This window comes from Meleagris gallopavo, chromosome 1 (assembly GCF_000146605.3).
Source record: "Meleagris gallopavo isolate NT-WF06-2002-E0010 breed Aviagen turkey brand Nicholas breeding stock chromosome 1, Turkey_5.1, whole genome shotgun sequence".
In the NCBI taxonomy this organism is placed as follows: Eukaryota; Metazoa; Chordata; class Aves; order Galliformes; family Phasianidae; genus Meleagris; species Meleagris gallopavo.
In genome coordinates, this window is record NC_015011.2 from 28,872,579 (window position 1) to 28,894,392 (window position 21,814).

At 35.5% G+C, this 21,814-nt stretch overlaps 1 protein-coding gene across 6 annotated transcripts in view; it reads left to right on the forward strand.

Annotated features, from left to right (window-relative positions):
* The window catches only part of PPHLN1 (periphilin 1), a 71,600-nt gene that overhangs the window by 14,581 nt on the left and 35,205 nt on the right, over nucleotides 1–21,814 (forward strand). For 3 of the 6 annotated variants that reach the window (XM_019612714.2, XM_010707063.3, XM_031553361.1), the window contains 3 exons: nucleotides 11,122–11,378; nucleotides 15,199–15,281; nucleotides 19,393–19,512. In XM_019612714.2, coding sequence (XP_019468259.1) covers nucleotides 11,122–11,378; nucleotides 15,199–15,281; nucleotides 19,393–19,512 — 460 coding nt within the window. Of the gene's footprint in view, nucleotides 1–4,069; nucleotides 10,872–11,121; nucleotides 11,379–15,198; nucleotides 15,282–19,392; nucleotides 19,513–21,814 lie in introns of those variants that run through there. The other 3 variants (XM_031553365.1, XM_010707072.3, XM_010707078.3) reach the window with 3 other exon arrangements.

Sequence of the window (21,814 nt, forward strand, 5' to 3'; positions counted from 1 at the left end):
ACTGCCCAGCTCTCCAGCCTGTCCAGGTCTCGCTGAATGGCAGCACAGCCTTCAGGCGTGTCAGCCAATCCTCCCAACTTCGTATCATCAGCAAACTTGCTGAGGGTTGCCACTATCCCCTCATCAAGGTCATTGATGAAGATGTTGAACAAGACCGGACCCAGCACAGACCCCTGGAGGACACCACTGGTTACAGGTCTCCTGCACCACCAACGACGACCCTCTGCGCTCTGCCAGTCAGCCAGTTCTCAACCCACCTCACTGTCCATATCATATTCTATATTGCAATTTCTATCTCTGAGTTGGTGGTAGGGACTGAGTGTTCAGACTTTAGTGTCTTAATATATTCTATATTGATTGTTTAGTTTTTTCTTTTAATCTTTTCTCCTGATGAGCTTCCGAGGTTGATAGTGTTCCAACTATTGAACCACAAGCCTGAAACCTCCCACAGGAGTCTGAGCTGTGGTTTTCCTTCTAGCTGATGGGGGACTCTTTTGGCAGGTGTTGGTAATAGAGAGGTCTGGCTGCTCTACTTCATTTTGGAGGGATGTAATGGAAGCTTCATTTTTCCTAATCAAAACATTTTCTTCAAAAAGTTTCTTGTATGTGGGAATTGTCAAATTAGCAGAACTTCCCACTAACTGATTTATTTTTTTTCCTGCCTAGCTTGTAAATTTTACAACCTCATGCGTTAGCTCTTACTCTTTGTATGAAACTTACAAAGGTTCTGTATCTTGCTTTTAATTCCTGATGAGAGTTGTAAGAGAAAACTGGCTGAGCTTGTTTTTGAAGAACATAATTACAAATAAGTGATTTCAGTTGAATTCTGTGTGTGGTATTTCATATGCTTTGATGGTCCCTTAAAATGTTTCAGTTACTTTTAGATATGGTCTCCATATCTATTGTGACTCTTGAGGTTTAACAAAGTATTTTCTGGTATAAAGACAAGTTGTCATAATCTTATTTAAAAAAAAAAAAAAAAAAAGAAAGCTTAGGAACCCAGTCTGAAATATTGAATGAAGAACAGCTAGGTAATAAAGTCCTCTTAAGTATTTAATCAACAGTTATTAAACACCAATTTTAGTAACAAAGGAATTAGAAGTTTATTGCGGTTCTCAACTGCTGTCATATGTTCATACAGCTCGCTTTTGATCTAAACCAATGTTATATGCAATGTTATATCTTAAGGAATTATGTCTTTTTGTGTGTAAAACTGTTTTCCACTGTGGCTTTTGTAAGATCCCACATTGGCAGAGGAAATCATTATTGTTATTTACATTTTTTTAGTAGTGGTTTTTGCTGTTTACTATGCCTAATAGTAACTATGTTTTGTTACATTTTATTTTATATATATATATATGTATATATACAGAAAGAATTCACTAGTTCTGCAAATCGAACCAAATTTTTTAATAACATTGATCTGTTCCTTACAACTAAGTCACTTTTCTGGATTTTTTTTTTCTTTTTATCAGTGGTGTTTATATAGTGCTAATGAACTGTCAGGAGATTCTCTGTTTACAGTGTATGGATAGGGCAAGGTGCCTAAAGATGAGATTATGAACTTGTATGCTGTAAGGTCTTGGCTAACACATCACTTCAAAGAAAGCTTCTGAAAACCAAGCCTGTCTGGTCCAGTTTTATAGCTATCATTATAATCAAACAGTAGATGGTATGAAGCTAGCAAGTTAATACCCTATTGGGAAATAATGAGGCAAACTCCCATGGATGGGATTTGATTATTCCAGAATGGTTTCCTAACAAATGTGTTGAAAAACAGCCAAGTACTGAGAAACAGTGAGGAGGGAAAGAGATGGGAGTCTCCCTTCGAGTCCAAACAACTACTATCAAGTTGAGCTTCTATCTAAATCATTTGAATGACCAGCCAACAGATTGACTTAATGAATATAGTGATGACTTTCTCAGGATGAGAGAAGTGTTGTCAGAGAGGAGTTGTGCATTATTTCCCTTAAGAAAACAAACCCTTCATCTGTTAGGTTCCAAGGACTTGTTATATTTTGAATATACTAAACATTTCAGGGAATTTAATTTGCAGTGAGAAAAAGTGGGAACACCTGAGGACTTTGCCTAGATGACGTTTTTTTAAATGAATAGAAGTTGCCTTTCTTTTTTTTTCCTGTTTAAAATAAGCAGTGATGTGTGTTGTAAATTTCAGTACAGGAGAGAAAATGAAAACAAATTTGGTGTTTTTGACAACATAGGTATCCTTTTGTTAAGGATTCTCTTGCAGAGAGAAGGTTGATGGTATATGTTTCCACCTGTTGCTGTGGGTATGTTATGATCTACACAGGAGGAAAAGTTTGTTAATAAAGCTACTCCATGATCTCATACTATTGGTATTATTTTGAAAAAGGTTGATATTTTTGCATGCTAATATGTTATTCTTAATGTGAATCTTGATGTCTGTTCATGATAGGCATTTGCATAGCCATCTAGGATTCTTGTGTACGAAGCTTCGTAATTTTAGTTTGAGCTGATAACGACTGCAAGTGAATATTAATGTCATAACGCTCAGCAGTGTTATGTCAGCCATCTGTCTGAATGTCTTTTTCTCCTGAGACCTAGCTGAAGCAGTTGCACGGTGTTAACTGAAGTCCTGTTTAACAGTCTAGTATGCTAAACTATTCTTTGAAATTATTTCGGAAGAGATTTATGCAATTTTACAAGTAGAATGGAAAAGGAAGATATAATGCACTGACTTATCCTTCAAACTAGTTCAGGTTTGATGAGGGAGTAACTCAGTGTATGTTCTACAATTTTTTTGTAATATATGGATTTTTTGTAATAATTTTGTACAGGAATTGTGTTAACACAGGAGATTGAGGTTGAGATTGGTCATCAATGAATTACCTTCTTCAAACACTGTCTTCAGCTGCTGCTACTTTTGTCCTTTGTTAAAATGCATCACTGTTAAGAACAGTTTTCTATTTAAAATTTTATCTTTAATCTACATTGCTTACTCTGTCAGAATACTGTGTTAATTTAAAAAAAAAACGAATGTATAAACACTGACTTTTACTGCTGCTAACTGAAATCCTGCCAAGTAACCTATGTTATTTATCATAAACAAATAATAGTCATGCAGAAGCTGATCCTTCTTACTGCAAAAATCTAATTCCATAGCAGTGTAGACCTATCTAAGTTAGTGCTGCTCCAGTCTTTCCCTTTCTGCTACTAGTTCATGTGTTTGCATTGTTCAGTGAGCTGTCACTTCACGCTGATCCAGCAGAAACAATAATTTTATGCCAGTTTTGATTGCCTGAGAGAAAATATGAATACTGGCTTAGTAGAGAATGAGAGTCTGGATTCAAGGAAGGATGGTAAGATGGGGATTGTAGGAGCACAAATTTCGATCCTTACAACTTGTCATGGGGCTGCTTTCTGAAGTTAACTGTTAATAAATGAGTGAAGGCATACAGTAGTGGCAGAAAGATTTTTTAATGAGGAGTTTAGCCAAGTAAGATGGCTCATCTCTGTATTAAATACGTTTAAGAAAGTGCTGTTTGTACTATATAGGAAATGATCTAAAAAGAGATTAGTTATGTATAATAATGTATGACTGTTAATAGTGATAATGTACTCAGTGGGAAAGGAAAAAGCAAATTTGATGAGAAGGAATTTATGTGGCTGAATAAATCTACAAAGGGAAATGTCTGCCTTAACTCAGGACTTTCTGATTTTGAACTAATACTTGGCAGGAAGGAATGAGATCAGAAAAAAACCAACAATCATTAGGCACAATAAATTTTTTCTTTACATGCTTATAATGTCTTCTATCTTGAGCAATCCAAAAGCACTGTTTGCAAACTTCTATTTAAATCTGCTGCTCAGGAGTCCAAACCGTTACTGCAAAGCTTGAACATAAAGAAATAAAAGAAATTGACCTTACTGCTTCAAATCTCACTTTAATTTAAGAATAAAAACATGGGAGAAACCATTTTTTTAGGATTTTTTTCTGATGGAGTAAAAAGTTGTTTTTTTTTTCTTTCTTCCTGATTTATAGATTTATAGATCTCATTAAGGAATTTGCAGAGAGGAAAAAAAAAAAAAAGACAAACAAAATAGAATACGGGTATTGTGTGTCAGTATTGCTGACATAAGGACTTACTACTTCCAAACCTGTTCCACAGCATGCTTTTTCCTATTGAAGCTTTGTCAAGAGTGCTGGAGAGTCGACCATAAGAGTTAATCAAATCGATATATTCAAGTACAGTACACTGTTGTTCTCTCTTATGTATCAGTGAACTATTGGCATCCTGCAGTCACACTGTTGGAAAGTTTTAAGAGCTTTTCTAGCAGATAGTTCATGGTTTCTCTGTTCTTGTATTTAAGAATTTTGGAGATGGTATTTGAGGAAAAGAATGGCAGCTTACTAAATGTAATTCACTTCTGCCTCTGAAATATAGTGTCGAAACACTTCCTTTCCTTGAGGTGCTTAGTGGATATACTGGTAGACAGATGTTTGCCTATATTATGTTGCTTATAAGACTGTAAGCAATGATATTGAAGAATATTGGCATTCATTATATGCTGTTCTTTTTAGAAGAATATGATGCTCAGATGTCTGTCTGTATGTTTGTTTAAAACAAACAAACAACAGACCTTCCCCCACAACAAGAGCAAACAGCTCTTCCACCTCCACGAACCCACAACTTGCTTTGTTTAAAAACATGGAAATATGAAATGTGACTGTAAACAACTTTTATTTTACTTTGAAGTCTCATGTCATTTCCCACACTAATTAAGAAGATCTTTAAAGAAACAATAAAATTATTTTGAAATTTCCACAGAGCTGAAATTTCAGCTTTGTTTCGCAGTCTATTACTGTCCTCAAATACTTGTTGTCAATACCTTTGTGTTAACTTTCTGTAGTTATTTTTTCCTATCCCCCGCATCCAAAGTACCACAGGGAAACTTTTCACAGTTCTTTCTTTTGTTCTTGGTGCTTGAGGCAACCTGACAGTGGGATTTGTGAGAGCCAAGTTAGAAAGATCTGTCCCGTTAGCACATTCTCCAGAAGTGATAATGGTAACCAGTTTCTGTGACCTGGAAAGGTATGTGAAGATGCCATATCTTACTTTCTGTTTTCCTTCCAATTTTAAACGTACGTATTGGGATACAAGATTTGAATGGTTTCCATTTTGAATTAAGTCTGATTAGGAATTGATTCACTTGCTACTACACTGAGAAATGTATTCATTGAGATTATTATCTGAACAGCATGGCTGTTTGGGGATGATACGCTGTTCGTAAAGACAAGAGTGTGAAATCTGGCCCAACACCAGTGTCTGTTAGTAAATATGTTATCAGTTACATTTCGTGCTGATGAAATTGCTGTAACTGTTAATAGACATTTAAAGTTGATTCTTTGCTTCAGGCAAATATGCATTCTGGAAATGTAGATTTGTGATTTATTTTCTATTATTGAGAAATTTCAGGGACTTGTTAAGCTATTATTTTTGGAAAGAAGAGTAGCCAAGGTTGCACACATTTAAATGCAGTTATTTTATCTGATTTGCTTCTAATTTGTCTAATAAAAATTATGTTTTTGCCTTTGCCCTGTGTATGGTTATATAAATGTGTTTGCTTTAAATTCTTTGGAAATTAAGTCTATGTTTGCATTGACTCTTCTTGTTTCTTTCATATTCCTTTGTCCTAATCTGTGTGCTTGACAATAGTTTATTTCTGTCAGATAATAGTCTGAGTTTAAGTATACTTCTTTTTGTATGGGCTTATCTTCCAGTAAGTTTGATCAATTACGTCATTGATGATGATAGAAAATATTCTTTACTAAGGACAAAGGGGAGTAATGTGATTTCCAGCTTCAGTTGAAGTGCATAGTTTGATTATTCAGATAATTTAATGGGCATAGACACTTCTCCCTAATGTTGCTGTAATATTCAAGTTGTCTTACATTTACCTTCATCTGTCATGATGTCTGAGGGGAAAAATGAGTTTACTAAGTTTTATACTGACTAAGTTGCACAAGTGCCATCATTGTGGAGTTTCAATGTTTACATCCACACGCTGCATAAAAATCGTGAAGCATTTCTGTATTTTTAAATTTTTGGTATGCGTTTTGTATGTCTAGCTGTCCCCTTCATTGAGGCTCCCTATTTTCTTCTGCATTTTTGTACAAAAGGCTTAGATTAGAATGACTAGACCAAATTATGCTAATTTCATTTAAAGTGAATGCAAATAGCATTTGCAAAGACTACAGTTATTTGCTTGGCCCTAAAACATTTGAAACCAGTTGTCAAAAAAAAATTCCTGATTTTCAAATGAAGTTTGTTGAAGCCAGATGCAATTATGTATATCTGCAATGGTGTAATTTATTGTTTTATGCTGGGATAAATCAGCATAAAGATCTTTGGACAAAACCAAGGTATTACAAGTCTCTCTGAAGCAGAGCTGAAGTAAAGGGTTTGTTCCACAAGTGTATGCTGCATACTTTGAAAGAAAGGGAATGTGTTCTGGGGGAGAGGAGGGTCTCTGGAATCTTCTACCAACTAAATTTGCTTGGAGAACATTAGAAGTAGAGGTGTTCTTGACTCCTCATGTTTGCTTTTCAGATGGTAGACATGAGGCCAATTTTGAGAAATTTAGAGGTTTGGGATGTGATGTGGTATACTTCATTAAATGTTTTCCACGTCAGGTGAATTGCATTGGTAGCTCTCATAGCCCCTGCGTTATCCTCACAGGGAAGGCAGAATGTTCCTTGTTTCTTTCTCTGTCCCTTTCCTCACAGTGTATTTTGAGTCAGAAAAAGTGTGTAGATAAGCATGTTTTAAGTGTCCTTCACCTTTTGCACATAAATCCCATGTCTTAAGAGATGTGTATCATTTCCTCAATTTATTTATAAAATTATGTGAGGTTTTTTTTTTTTTGGCCTATAAACAGAACATCTAACTCTTTTGACAATAGCAGTAATATTTGTTGATGAGATGGCCCACGTTGACTTTTCATCTGACTTCTAAGTGATAGACCACATTGATCCCTGTGTGACTGAAAGAAGATTTAGTTTCTGCCCTACAGCAATGCACCGTTGAGATTCCAGTCTTTTCTAGAGCAGTGTCAGAAGTGTTAGATGTCCTCTGTGGCTGGGCTGCGTTGCAGATTGATTAATACTTGAGCTGGCTGGGAAAGAGGAGCCTAGAAAATCTCAGTGTGGTACTGGTAGCTTAGGAAAGATGGTGAACTGAAAGGCTCCTCTGCATTGTGTTCCCTTGGTCTCCTGGTACACAGACAAGTGCATCTTTACCAGGTCAGGAAACTGGATCTGATGATTAAAGAAAATAATTGTCGGAGCCACGCTCTTCCCTCAGCTGCTCAAGGTGAATGGGTGTGTAGCTGCTTGTCTATAACATTTCAGGAGCTCTTCCAAGGTGATCAGCTTTAGTGAGAATTAAACAGTCAAGTTTTATAGATGTTAAAAATGTTAATAGTTTTGACTACGGTACTCCTGAGAGTGCTTTCAGGGCTAGGTGTGAGATGTCAGTGTGAGGTATAGAGATAAGAGGAATCCTGTATAATAGGGATGAATCCTGTATTTGTTATTAAAGAAAACATTTCTATTTTGAAGTTGGAAGCGAGAAAAAATTTTTAATCTCTATTAAATATCCTCCCTTCTCAATAAACCTTTTGAGTATGTGTTGGAATCCAAAGCATGTTCTTAACTACTTTGCTGAATTGGGGCCTTCATTACCAAATTGCAGGTGTATGTTAGTTTAAGTATTTAAGAAAGAAACCCTAAAACAATGCTTATTTTGTTCTGATCAGTGTGGTTTGTTACGTTAATGGAAAACATCACAAATGCTGTGCTGTTGCTATGCTGTCCAAAACAGGTTTAATATAGTTAATAGCTTGCGTGCTCAGGTATGAGATTGTGTCCAGTGTAGAATTAACATAGCAATGATGAAATGAAAATATAAATAAATACGAAATCTGTTTGTTTGTCTGTTTTTTTGTGGGGGTTTTTTTGGTGCATAATATTACTATAGAATGAGGGTTTAAAACATTTTCCCATTTAAAAGTATGCTTCAAAGATATTTTGTAAATTCTGATGTGGATGTTAGAGTGTTTATGTATGCAATAGCAAGGACTCTGTAAACATTTCCGTAATAAACTTGCATATATACTAGAACTTAATATCTTGCTCATAAAAATGTGCTTTGGGCATAAAAGTGGCGTACCAGTCTGCCAGAAAGCTCGTGCTTTTAAAAATGAACAAAATCAAAGACTTTCTGTGTGTTACAGAAATGTTCAAATGCAAAAAATAACATCTGAAATCTCAGAATTTACCTAATAGGCTTTTTCTCGTATAGTTCATTTAAACATCGAGAAAAACATTTTAGTTGTGTTGGCCAGCTGTTGATAGAAGGCAACATTTTGTAATGTGCACCTAACTGAATTACATCTGTTTGAGATTAATTCCTCTTTGTCTTACACTGCAGCTCTAAGAGCTGAAATGGTTTCTTACAGTCGGTGTATATTTAAAATCATTGAGAATGATGATGTCAATAAAGTACCAATTTTTTTCCAGTTCTGAGATAGATCATTAGAAAGACGCTGAAGAGAAAGTGTCTTGTACATAAGCAGTTCCTGATAAGCATGCACATATATATATATATATATATGTATTCATTAGAGAACATATTGATCAAATGTTTATGGAGACTTGCTGGTGTAGACTTGTTCAGTGCTGAGCTAATGTTTCCAATATTCCTGAAGTCTGAACTAATTATGTATTTTTTCCTCTTTCTCCAGTTTAGATCTATTGCTGCTTGAACTGTTCTTACATTCAATGCAGATGAAGCTGAGTTTCCTATTTTCAGCTGCGTCTCACAGAACTGAGAACTCCTCTGAGTTTAATTTCTTTCTCCTAAGTTTAAGACAAATGGCTTTTAGTGTTTCTTCATTAACTGTGTTATTTCAGTTATTTCCTATTGGAAAGTCTCCAGTTAGTCTATGCATTTCCTAGAGAGTGATGTCTGGAGGTGGGCACATTGCTCTTAGGCCTTTGAGGAGAGCAGGAAGATTACGCTTTTGTATATTCTGAAGTGTTTTATTTGTTGATGTAAATATTTAGGCTATGGCTACTGTATTGTCGTAGCTATGCAGCATATAGTACATATCCATACTGTATATGTATACTGTATGCATTGTTAGAGGAAAATTAAAACACAATTTACTAATTCTTTGGTTCTTTTGATGGCCAACTTTGAAGGAAGAAAATATCCCAATAAACAGAAGAAAAGAAAGTTCAGAAAGGAAATGAAAATTGCTTTTTAGCACACCTGTTAGATACAACATTTTCTTTTTTGGTATATGGTTTTGGCATATAGACCTGTTAAATATTCTAAGATAAGATACCTGTGAAAGGTCTGTAATCTATTAATGATGAAATAACTATTTGTCTGTAAAGCCTCACTATGCTTCACTCGTGTTTTACTGAAAAACAGTGTGGCCAAGAGCTATTGATCTGCTCATTCTTCAGCGTCATGAAATTTTTTAAAACAAAGATGCATTTTACCTTTCTGATACTATATTCCATCTAGAATTTGAAAAATAAGCGGAATAACTGTCTGTATTTGTACAGGCTAGATGAATGCATCTTTTCCCCCTTTCTGCCCTCCCCACCCCCCACATGATTTTTCTGTTGCAGAATAACTTCAGTGTTGCATGTGGGATTTGTGTTACAATGCAGAGGCACGCACGTAGATGTACTTTCCACGCAAAAAGTAAATCAGCACTGTATAAAACATGTTTGTGTAAGTGGCCCTAAAGGCTTGCTTTATTACTTTGGTGCTACCCGTGTTGTTTCAGTAGTCCAAAACAGCTTTGGCACACTGAAGTCCTTTGTTAGCCACCACAAATATGTGTCTGTTAAACACTGTAGGAATTGTACACTAGGGGGCTTTTTTCCTTTTCTTCACCAGCATAAAATTAGCTATAGCTGCATTGTGCTAAATGAGACCACCAGGTCTTTATTTGTCTTTGTGAGACATTCTCTTATTTAAAATATTGGACTGTGATTAGAAACGGGAGAGAAAAGCAATGAGAAAGGTGCGTTCTGGCTTCCTCTGTCTGACATGAAATCTTTATTGTTGTTTAGCAATACTGCGATTGTCAGAGGAGCTGAGAGGTACTTGTTTCTCTTCACTAGATGCCTTCTGACTGAAGCAAATGTCACAGCTCTAGATTCAGTAAATGTTTGCTTGCATGTTTAAATTCAAGATTCAGTAGAGGAAGTTCAATTTGGTATTTTTTATTACATATATATTTTATAAATATATATTTATTTACGTAAATATATATTTATTTACACAGATAACACATTTTATCTAACATGTATAACGTATATTAACATAATGAGCAGGTAACCAGTACATTTTGGTTACGATCTGGGGCAAAAATACATATATTTAGTAAGAATTTTTGATGGTTAGTTCATTATAGCTTCAAATCAAATCAGTTTCATGTAATACTGAATGTGCTGGTGATATTTTACAGAAGCATCAGGTATAAATATTTTGTATTGAAGAGGCAGGATTTTAGTAGGAATAAATATAAATATTTTTCATTCAGGGTTTGGCTCTGAGTGAGTACGTAAGCATGAGGTGAGATATTCCACAATTTTCTTTGTCCTTGCTGCATATAAGCTGAAATCTCTCAATAATATTTCTCAGAGTAAAGTCTGTGAAAGATAGTCCCATAAAGATAAGGCTAAAATAGAATGGAAATACATTGAAATAGTGTGAGCAATATTTGGGTATGCATCTCATCTGTTGTGCTAATAGGACTTTGTTTCCAGGTAAGCTAGAGTGGAATGAATCTGAAGAAAATAAAATGTGAGTCTCAATTTCTCCAGTGTCTCTTTCTCTTCTATTTTAGATGAATTATCAAGTAAGAATGGAAGTTAGCTTCTAGGTATGAAGTAATTGAATGAAATCTTTCCCCAACTTTTTCTGCTTGCTTAGTATTCATTGCAACATACTGTATTTATCAGACATAAAATATTGCCCCTGTATTACCTGGTACTGTTTTACAAACAGTAGAAGGGTAGCAAAGTAACATTTACTTTTTTTGTTGTCTTCAAAGGAAGGTCAGAGATGGCTTCAGGAGAAAAAGCTTCCATCCCTCTCATTATATGAGAGAGCGATCCCCTCATAAGAGAGACTCTCCTTTCTTCAGGGAATCACCAGTGAGCCGGAGGGATTCTCCGCACAGCAGATCTGGCTCCAGTGTGAGCAGCAGAAGCTACTCTCCTGAAAGAAGCAAAGCCTATCCTTTCCACCAGTCCCAGCATAGCAGAAGTATGTCATCTTTACATAAAAGAAATATTTCTTCTCAGCAAGGTAATGCTGGATTAATGATGAGAACTGGTTAGAGAGATGAAACTGCAACTCCTTACAAGACCTTTATCTTTACATATTCTCTTTTACAATGAGAAAACGAGACAGTCTGTACCGGCTACATGTTTTCTGCTCTTTGGCTGTTGCACTGTATACTTTACTCCCCTGTGTATTTCACATGGGAGACAGTAGGTGTTTTTTCAATAGCGGCTCTAGGCTGATGACAGTGCTCTGTTGCAGTTTTTTCCCACTATTTATTTTCCTCTTAGCATCAAATGCTTCTGTTCCTTGCTTAGCCCTTCACTGGATTCCTTTAGAAGAAATTTGGCAGTCATAACAGATGAAGGCTTTTATTCCTGCAACCAGAGAAAAAGGGGGATTAAAACATTTGGGGAAATTAAGGTGCATGCTGCTACTTGTTTATTTCTCTGAAAATGTTCCTTCAACTGTGTTATTAGGGCTTTGATGCTGGTTGTTGGGCTTTTTTTTTGTCAGCAATTTCATCTCAATGCCAGATTCTCTCAAATCTCAGTTGAGAATAAACAGTATATGTCCTGATTTTTAAAAGCTTTTTAAAGCTTCCTGAGTAATGTAAGGAATTATCTGTTTAAACATGAAAACCCGAAATATTTTAATATAATTTGTAAAAAGAAGCAAATGCTTTTTTTTAGTATGCTACAATCTCAACTACTGCTATTTGTTTAGCTTATGTAAATTAATCACAGCTGAGTTTCCGTTTTGCGGATGTTTTCTAGGGGGCTGTACAAACCTACTGTCCATTTTGGCAGTATTTTTTAAAATTAATTGGATTTTATTTCATTGATATGTGGCACACGAGACTGTTACGTAGCACCACTTGCCAAAAAGGTTCTTGTGGAGTTCAGTTCACATTGTTTAAATATTGAGGAATTATTTTAGTCAGTAGTAGAATACAAATTGCCTTTCTAACTGATAATTGTAGTTACTTTAACACTGAGGAGCAATACTCAGTGAATACAAATTCCTGTGAGTAGACGAGAGGAAAGGAAGAATATGGTAATTATACTTGCAGGAGAGTTGTAGATGTGTAGATCACAGTCAGTAGGAACAGGAAAAAAAAAAATTGTAAAAACAATATAAAGCTTTGGAATGTCTATGGGACTTCCTACAATTTTGAGCTGACTTCTATTACATTTGTAATATGTTGGCAAAATTACTCAAACAGTAGTGAGGGTGGCGAATTTGAAGCAGACATCTTCAGAAACTAGAAGAGACACCAGTCAGGAGACATAGTTATTTATATTTAGGTCTGTGGCTTTGGAGATTTATTTTCAATTCCATGGTTAAACACCTTTCTCCCATTTTTTTTAAATCAGTTTGAAGAGACCATATGGCTTTTACGCTGGACTGTTTATAAAAAACTGCTTGTTCCTCCCAAAATAGTACTTTTGAACTGTTCTATGGATGACTGAGTTAAAATGGTCCATTTGTGGGGCTTAAATAAAACTTTGAGAATACTGCTTAAATATTATTTGTCTTACGTAAAATCATGTATTACATATTTAAAAGGAACATAAAATGGGGCCTGTTGTGCATATCAGCAGTGAGTTTTAGTTCAGTGTTTTTTTTCAACATGTTATGTATCCTTTTAAGTTTTGTAATACTGTTTACAATCATGCTGTCTGAGTCAGTTTGGCCTGATGGTCTTCATTGCAGGAGAAATATTCCATGCTCTCCAGCCCTTCAAAAGCTGCACCAAATGCAAGATTCCAGCAAACAAAACTAGGGAAATAAGGAAGCTTAGAAGAAAGGGACAGAAAGGGCCCGTGGGAAGGCATATAGCAAAGCTGTGTGAGCATGTAGGGAGCAGGATGGTATTCCTTGGCCAGGCCAGTCCACTCAGGGATCTGTAGAGTGGTGTGCCGAGGAGATGGAAGAATGCAAGTAGCATATTCAGTTTTGTAGTTATATTAGACAATTGTACAGTTAAGATTTGTGGGTTCGGAATAGTTACATGTTCAGAATGAAGGGTCTCTTACTAACATCTTCACATTCAGTTTCTCCCTTCTTAATTTTGAATAATTTACTGGCACCCTCAGCCAATTCAAAAAAACATACAGTCTGCTCAACTCAGGTAATCTTTAAGGACTCCATTGTTATGAAGGAGGTTTGTAGAAGGCAGAGTTAAAATACTATGTGTATTTTTTTGAAAAGGTGATGGCTTGCCATGAGGCTGAAGAACAGGTATCACAGGAGCAAAACTTCTGTGTTACTTGGTGATGTCAGAGAGACACTGCTTTGTGGGGTGTGGCAGATTTAAGATATGATTATTTTTATCTTCATTTTTTAGATTTGTCATGTGCGTTGTGTTTATAGGAGCTTTTTTTCACGGCTTTTGCTTTTGTTTTTCTTTTCATAATTAAAGATGTTTCATGATTAAAGGTAATTTGTAGTTCATCTTCTGTTTGTATAGCTGCTTGTTTTGTTTTTACACGTTTTTCATTTAGCAATGTTTTAAAATCAAGGACTGAAGTGAGGTTGTTTACTTTTCTCAAAGTAATTTCCCCAGCTATTTTCAGTAATGTTTTTGAAAGTCCTATCAGTAGCTGTGAAGATTTTTGCATTAGTAGGTCTTCATCATCATACTGGCAACTCATTTGTCTCTGAGAGACAGTTGTTTGATCTTTGCTTTGTGTTGACTCTCCACACTACATGCTTGGTATGAAAATGTGGGGGAAACAATAGAAGACCAGCTTCTCAAACCTTTCCTGAACATTTCCTATTGTGAAAAGTATGCACTTTGCATAGAATTTTTCTTCTGTTTTTATAGGTAGTTGCATTTAAAAATACACAGCACTTATGTAGTCTTATTTTATAGCACTGAGTAAGAGTAGCGTGGCTGTTAGGATTGAGATGTTGCATTAAGCTTGGTCTCATTAATTTAAAACCATGTTGGTTATCCTAAAAAATTGTCCCAAAATAATTCATATCCAGATTTCTATAAGTGCTTGGTAGACTTGTTTTTAGCTTATGCCTTTCTTAAGTGAGCTGATACAAGCTTAATTAAAGCCAAGATAAGTCTGCTTTATTTTCCTTTTGTGAATAGTCAAGCAATTTCCAGTGAATGTGAATAGTTTGGTAAATGTAGGCTTACTGACAACCAGTGTGTTTTTCATACTTACCTTTTGCAGATTGCTTAGATGTAATTCGTGGACCACAGATTGAGAGCTAGCAATGTGCACTGCAAGTGGTTCTGCTGCTGCAGGCTCCAGGAGCCAGTCTTTGGCAAGGCTGCGCATGGACTGTGATTAGCTCAGTGAATTTGAATTGGCGTTTGGCTGATCTGAATGCTTACAAGAAAATTTCTGATAATACAAAGAGAATCTAACCTGTGGTTCATGGAATGTAAGACTTTCCCCCTGCAAAACTTTCCAGCATACTGTGACCTGCTGAACCAGTGTTCCTACACTGTCTGTTTTTTTGGAGTGTTGGATTGATGGCTAATAGAAATATAGGAATTTTTAATTTCACCTGTTAATATTATGTTTATAACAGGAACATTAGAAAGTAAAACCACATCATCTCACCAAGTCATATTGAAATGCTCTTCAGTTAAATACTGAGCAGTGGAGTTTTCCTAAATATGCCATGTATAATAACCATCTCTTCTCTTTGTAAAGAGAAGGAAACGTTACCAAGATTTATCAGATAGTGGAGGCTGTAGGTTTCATGAGCTGAGCAAATTTCATTACATTTTTTCTGCAAAATATTAAAGCCGAGAAATATATTCGCAAGATATGTGTTTAATGTAATTTTGCAGGTCTTAATATTTTTAAAATTACAGGTAAAGAGAGGACTTCAGTTCAGGCGTCGAAAACATCAAGAGATGCATCACCATCGGGCTCCACAGCAGTACCCACACCAAAGGTGAATTTTGCTTTTCAAGTACTTCTCACCATGGCTTCAGATTGCACATTATTGGATATATGTATGTTTTGCATCACCTGAAGGAGACACTGTATGCAGCTGTTAAGGGCAGAGTATCTTATGTTGCCCTGCAACCCAGCAGAAGCTGGTTTTCCCTTATCTAGGAGGAAGGTGCTGTTAATGTTGTGTATCTGATAATGATACAGATAGTCCTTTTATTCTGTAGTCACTGTCCTGTTTGAGAGAGGGCTTTCTGAACAGACTAAATTATTATTATCTGAAGTCCAGAGTATGCTAAAAAAGGAATGGCAAGGATATTTGTTCATGAAATGCTTAGATGTTGTGCTAAAAGGCATGATTTAGTGGGGAGATACTGATGATAGGTGGATGGTTGGACTGGATGATCTTGGAGGTCTTTTCCAACCTTTGTGATTCCATGGTAAAATTAAGTAAGCAGTTCTTAGGGACAGTAGATGAATAGGACACACCTGTACTTGAACTGAACTCCATCCTTGAGTGATGCTTAACCTATGACTGGATCTGGAAAAAGCGAGCTGAAGTGTCTGACAAATGGGGAAGGTCATGTGAACAGCAGCTTTGCTTTGGAGAGGGCTGCTTGAGAATGTGAAAAGAATGATAGTGTTTCACTGGGAGCAGTGCCACATTGCAAAGCAGCTTGGTAAATTCCTTTTTACATTCTAAATGATGTGGTTTAATTTCCCATCAAAAAAAAACTTGTAGTCTGAGCACCAACTGCAGTCTTGCTAATTAATTAAAGAGACAAACTAATAAACACTAATGAACAATCAGCATTCAGTGTTGTGCTGGCGGTCTTGTGGCAATAAAAGCATTTTCACATCACAGACTGCTTGCCTGAAAATTATACTTGAGGTTAAAATGAACACTTCTACAGGAATATTTTCCCTATTTTTTTTTTTTTTAGAATTACTTTAAGGAAGAATAAAGAAACACTGTAATATATTGTTCTGAGTAAGGTTCTCTTAAAAAGTAGCAGCCTGGTTCTTGAAGTCTTTGTAATAAAAACAGTGAAATGCTTGGGGGGAAACAAACAAACAAAAAACAACAAAAAAGGAAAAAAAAACAACAAAGAAAGAAAGGTATTCTTGTTGTGAGAAAGTGAGACTGAAGGAAATAATTAAGTGGGTAAAAAAAATTCAGGCTTTGGTTGTGTTATGTTATGTCATTCTAAGTACTTATTCCATATACAGCTCTTTTAGAATTGCTGTGCTAGGCACTAGTTAATTGCCATTATCCTTAAGGGGGAGGTAAGTACTGTATTTTCGGTGATGTAAATAAGGAAAGTAAGATAAAAGCTACTAGGCAGAAGTTGCACTGATTTGGATTATAAAAGCAACTTTGTAATTAGTTCGCTTATTTTGCTTACAGACTTCACATACTGCAGCTTAATATCAAGTCCTTAATAGAACAAAGAGAACAATGAAATATTGCAAAATCTTTTGCTACAGTATATATATGCAGTGTGAGCTTGAACTATAGGTATTTAACCATATTGCTTTCCTCTCCTATCAAGTCTGATCTGTTCTGCCTTGATTTTATTTTTGCCAGAGCTTTGCATATACCTACTTGATGTTAACTACACAAAGTAAAAGTTTCCATTTGATTGAAATAATTTTTCCAGAGAACACAAATGTTTATTGGGTGTACCTCAGCTGCAGAAACAGAATTGCTTCAGTGACGTTATATTGCTTGTCTCTTTCAAGCACCAGATGTATCTATAATGTACTGTTTTCTATCAGTGGAGCCTCTTGGGGGTGATGGCTGCATTCCACTAGCCAGTTAAGTTATAGCTCTTCACTGACTTGGAAATAACAGCCAAAAAAGTTGTGGCAAAACATGATAAACATCACTAGGGTCCAGGTCTTGCAATCTATTCAGACTTGTGAAATCAGTCATATGCTTTGTTTTATAGATCAAAGGAGATAATTTTCAGTGCTCTAAGTAATAATTTAACTATGAAATACTTGTATTGCTTCCACAGCAGTATCTCTTTTCAGCTCAGTAACTACATGCAAATCTGAAAAGGTATTTTTTTAATCTTGCTTATGATTTTTTTTTTTGCATATTCATGCATGTGAATTAATACAGGTTGGTGTTATCAGATCTTAACCACCTGTTTAATTGACTAATGCATGACATCTTTTGTGTCTTTGTTTAATATCTGTCTGGACTACAAGCCTTGGAGGTTGTGTGCAATATAATTAAAGCAAAGAGCAGATGTGTGAGACAAGGAAGACTTCCCAGCGAAGATAGCACAAAACTGACAGGTTTTTGCTGTTCTTACGTTATGCCTAAGAAAAAAAATGTGAAGACACCTTTGTTTAGAGTATAAAAAAAAGTTTTCCACAAAACAGTTAACTTCTTGCTTCTCTAGATGTTTTTCTCTTAAAAACATGACCATTCTTTTAATTTTCTCTTACATTGTAGTGTAATGTATCTGTGGAAAACCCATTACTTAATACATAAAATGCATTCAGAATTTTTTAATATGTATTTTATTGCCATGCAGTCTGTATAATTTAGTCAGAATAAATTAAACAGTTTTTTTTTTTTTTTCCCCTCTATTCCTTTAAGTACTAGAGTAATTAGTCGATGCTTATGGCTTGTGGAATATTGTAAGTCATATGAGATTTTATTTATCTTCATTTCATGCAAAGATAACAATTGGTGACAGAGATATTGGTCCTTTCTTTTTGGTTCTATTGGCCAGAGCTACTTTTGGGGACTAGGAGAAATTCGTAATACAAGATTTTCTGGCAGCTAGGAAAGCTAGGTTGTGGGTAAAAGTTGTGTGTGCCTCGGGGAATAAGAGCAGAGGAGAAAAAAATTGGCTGCTGATAGTTAATAGAGGGGGAAGTGTATGAGTAATTGTGTAGTTTGGAAAGGTAGCTGGGCTAATTATTCTTTGAATTATATTGCCCTTTTCTCTTAGGAACCCTCTTAGTACCTTGTCTGTACTTTGGACTTCTTTTGATCTCTGTCACCTCTGGACTTTGCTGATTTCTATTGTTTTAAATTACAGAATGATAAAGAGGGACTCCTGCTCAGATAAACATTGTATTCCACTTATTTTCTGAATTTAGTTAAATGTTGTGTCTTTATGACATATAATCCTTTAAGGAACTGCTGAGTATGTGCTTCCTCTGACCATTTATGTAACATGGAAAAAATAATGATAAAATGTATGGGGAAGGGTTGTTTTGTTGTTGATTTTCCTTCCCAGTGGAACAACCGCTGGGTAGAAATTGTGGCAACGTTTTTCAGGCAGTCGTATCTTTCTTTGATATCCATCTGTGACAGGTCTTAATGTTAGAGTTGTATAAATTCTTGGATAGATGTTTCTACAGAGAAAGTGGCACAAAATTCTCACATAGAGATAACAAGATCTGTAAAATTAGTTATTTCTAAACTGCTTTTAGTACATGGGCATTTGTCAGTTCTAATATATATATATACAAATAATGTTCAAAGAAATCATATTGTAAATACTATTTATAAGACCATTTCCCTGTGAATGATTCTGTTACTAGTGATCAACATTTCAGCCAAGTACAAAATTATTAATTTTAATTCAGCTGACTTAGATCAATTGAAATGCATGAACTTTCTGTTCCTAATTAGCCTGGATTTTGTTTCATATACAGAGTTGAATAGTTCAGTTTTAATTTGTTATAACCTTTCATGGCTAAAAACTATCTTGTGTTACTAAATCAATCTATATTTGTCTGCATTTCTCTGTAGTGTCCATTTGATCCATGTGTCTTTGAACTCAGCTGGTGTCAAATAATTTTTTGGTTATTTGGCCTCTGAATTTGAAAAAAATGACAAAACAACAATGTTGATTCTGAAAGTATGGTGCATTTTAACATTTTTCTGAAATTCATTGATTTTTATTTATCTGTTTTTGTTTTAACAAGTCAGCAAACAATATCTTCAGCTTCCTTATTTGCCATTTCAAAATGCTTTGGAGAGCTGAATAACCATTTATTTTAATTTAGAAGATGATTTTACACGTGGAAGTATATTTCATGTTTAAACCTTCACTGTAGTGTTGTTTTTTTTTTTTTTTCAGGCTATGGAGAAGAGCACCAGACTATCAGAAAAAGAACTCGCAGAAGCTGCAAGCAAATGGGCAGCTGAGAGGTTAGAGAAGGCCAATGAAAACAATTTATCTGAAAGAACAGAATATGAGGTAAGACAGAAGTATTAATTGATTTATTTTAAATTGTTACAACAGTAACCCCCTGTTTTTTGGCACTCCTGAAAGGTGCATCTTATAATCCACCTCTGGATTGGTCTGCCTGTGCTATTAAATATTTGTTGAAAGAGAGAGAGAGGGACTAAAGCCATGTGTTTGTGGGTTTTTTTGTTGTTAAAAACAAACAAAACATATAAATAGTAGGTTTTGTTAGTATGCCTTGAATTTATGTTGAACTACAGTTGACAAAATAAGGCTCCGTCTCTGCTTGAGTTTCTCCAAGGAACGTTCTTGCACTGGTGTAAGTTGCATTGCCTACTGAAGTCTCTAAAATTAGCTAGAGATCCTACTGAATTAAAATGTGTTTATGTAAAACCTCAGATCAAAAGAGAAACTCTGTTTAACTGAATTTAGTTCCAGGCCATGGCAGTCTGCCATGTCTTTTATTCCCTTTTAGGAGCAGTCCTTCTTCATCTTAAATACCATGTTTTTATTCTTGCTACTGTTGTTGATTGTCTGATTGGTTTAATTATTTTCCCAGATCTTTTGTTTCATTAATACTCAACATTAATTAATTGTTAATTTATAGCTATCTGCTCTTCTTCTCCTTGTCTTTTGCCTCTCACTGTATTGAAGTATGATCATAGCTCTTTTCAGTGGTCATGTTTTATTGCTCTACTGGCGTAGCAGGCAAGTGTTTGTTAATAACCTCTTGAGAAAGCTAAGTTGTTTAGTTTGTTACTGCAGTTAATTTGGCAAGTGATCATGTGGCAAGATTGGCAAGGAGCTGACAAACCTCTTGCTCCTGAACGAGTCAGATGTGGATCCTGTGTCATTGCAGGTATGGGATCTACTTGATAACCTGAATCCTTGACTGTAGAAAGTTAGTAGGGATTGCTGATGGGAATTCTGAGACCACCTGAGCACTCAGCCCAGCACCTATTGGGAAAGGAATGAGGCTTCTGAGAGAGCCCTTGTCACCTGAGACAACTTAACCACTTCTGAGGCTTTCCTGTCTTTCTGCCCTGAACAAATTGACGTGCATTATTATGTCTTTTGACTTTTAGTCACGTACCATGTGATAGGCAGGATTTTCATAATCAACTAACTAACACTAATGAGATTGATAGATGGTAATTTCTGACTAACAGAAGGCAACAAGGCTCTATTAAGCATGATGTGTTTTAACTAGCGTCTACCTCTTTTGATTTAAAACAAATGAAAGTCATGTAATTTCTTTCATAAAGTAGTCTGGTTTAATCCTGCAATAATTTCAGCATTTCTTCTCATCAACTTTATAGTTAATGGGCAGGCATTTGATTTTTGTAAATGATAAGATGGAAAATAAATGTCTTGGGAAGCACTGAATTTCCTCTTTGTACTTCACCCTTGGGGAAACTAAGAGCTAGATTTGGGCTGAATTCACATTTATCTGAGCTCTCAAATCATGTCCATTGATGTGATGGCTGACTGTATCAACAACTTCTTGGATTGAATGGGAGGATTGGATATAAGAACTGTTCATTTCCTTCCAGGAAAAAGAAACTAAAAACAGGAAGAAAAAAAATAATAATAAAAAAGCATATATGGTGGAGTGAAGAAAAAGGATCCTAGCATGGATGCCATTTGGAGACACATGCATGGACAGTTAGTTCTATTTTAGAGAGATTCAGGAGAGCAACACTGAAGAGAAATGTCACTACTTTTCTTGATGAGGGGAAGGCAGTGCAGTGGAGGAAAGAACAGAGTGGACAATGTGATGAAATTGATTCTGCCTTAGAGGAGATTGCAGTGGGAGAAAGGTTCATAATGAAACAACTGCTGTTGTGACAGAGTCTGAGATGATTTACTGACTGAAAAAGTGTTCTGTGGGCTCGCTAATGAGGGCGGTGAGATGTTTCATTCTAAATCCTAGAAGAAAAGATTGTTCTTGCCTTGACTGATAGGCTGTTATGTCTGAGTTGCTGCAGTTTGATTTTTTTTTTTTTTTCCAGTTTGTTTATCTTACATAATGGTTGAACTTAGTGTTATGCTGAATTCTTAGAGTCCTCTACTCTTTCTCAGGCATTTCTTGATCTACTGCAATAAAGAGATTCTGCATGTGGTAATAATGGTTTATATTGATTCTGAGTTTTGAGCAGATATATTTATAGGACTGCTTCAACTTTTTTTTCATTCCTAATGCTTTTCTCTTACACATTAATTAAGTCTTAAGTTTCTTCAGTTCTTTATTTTTGTGTAGTTAAAAGCATTTTTATGCATCTACTTCAAATTCTCAAGTCTTATTACAAAAAAA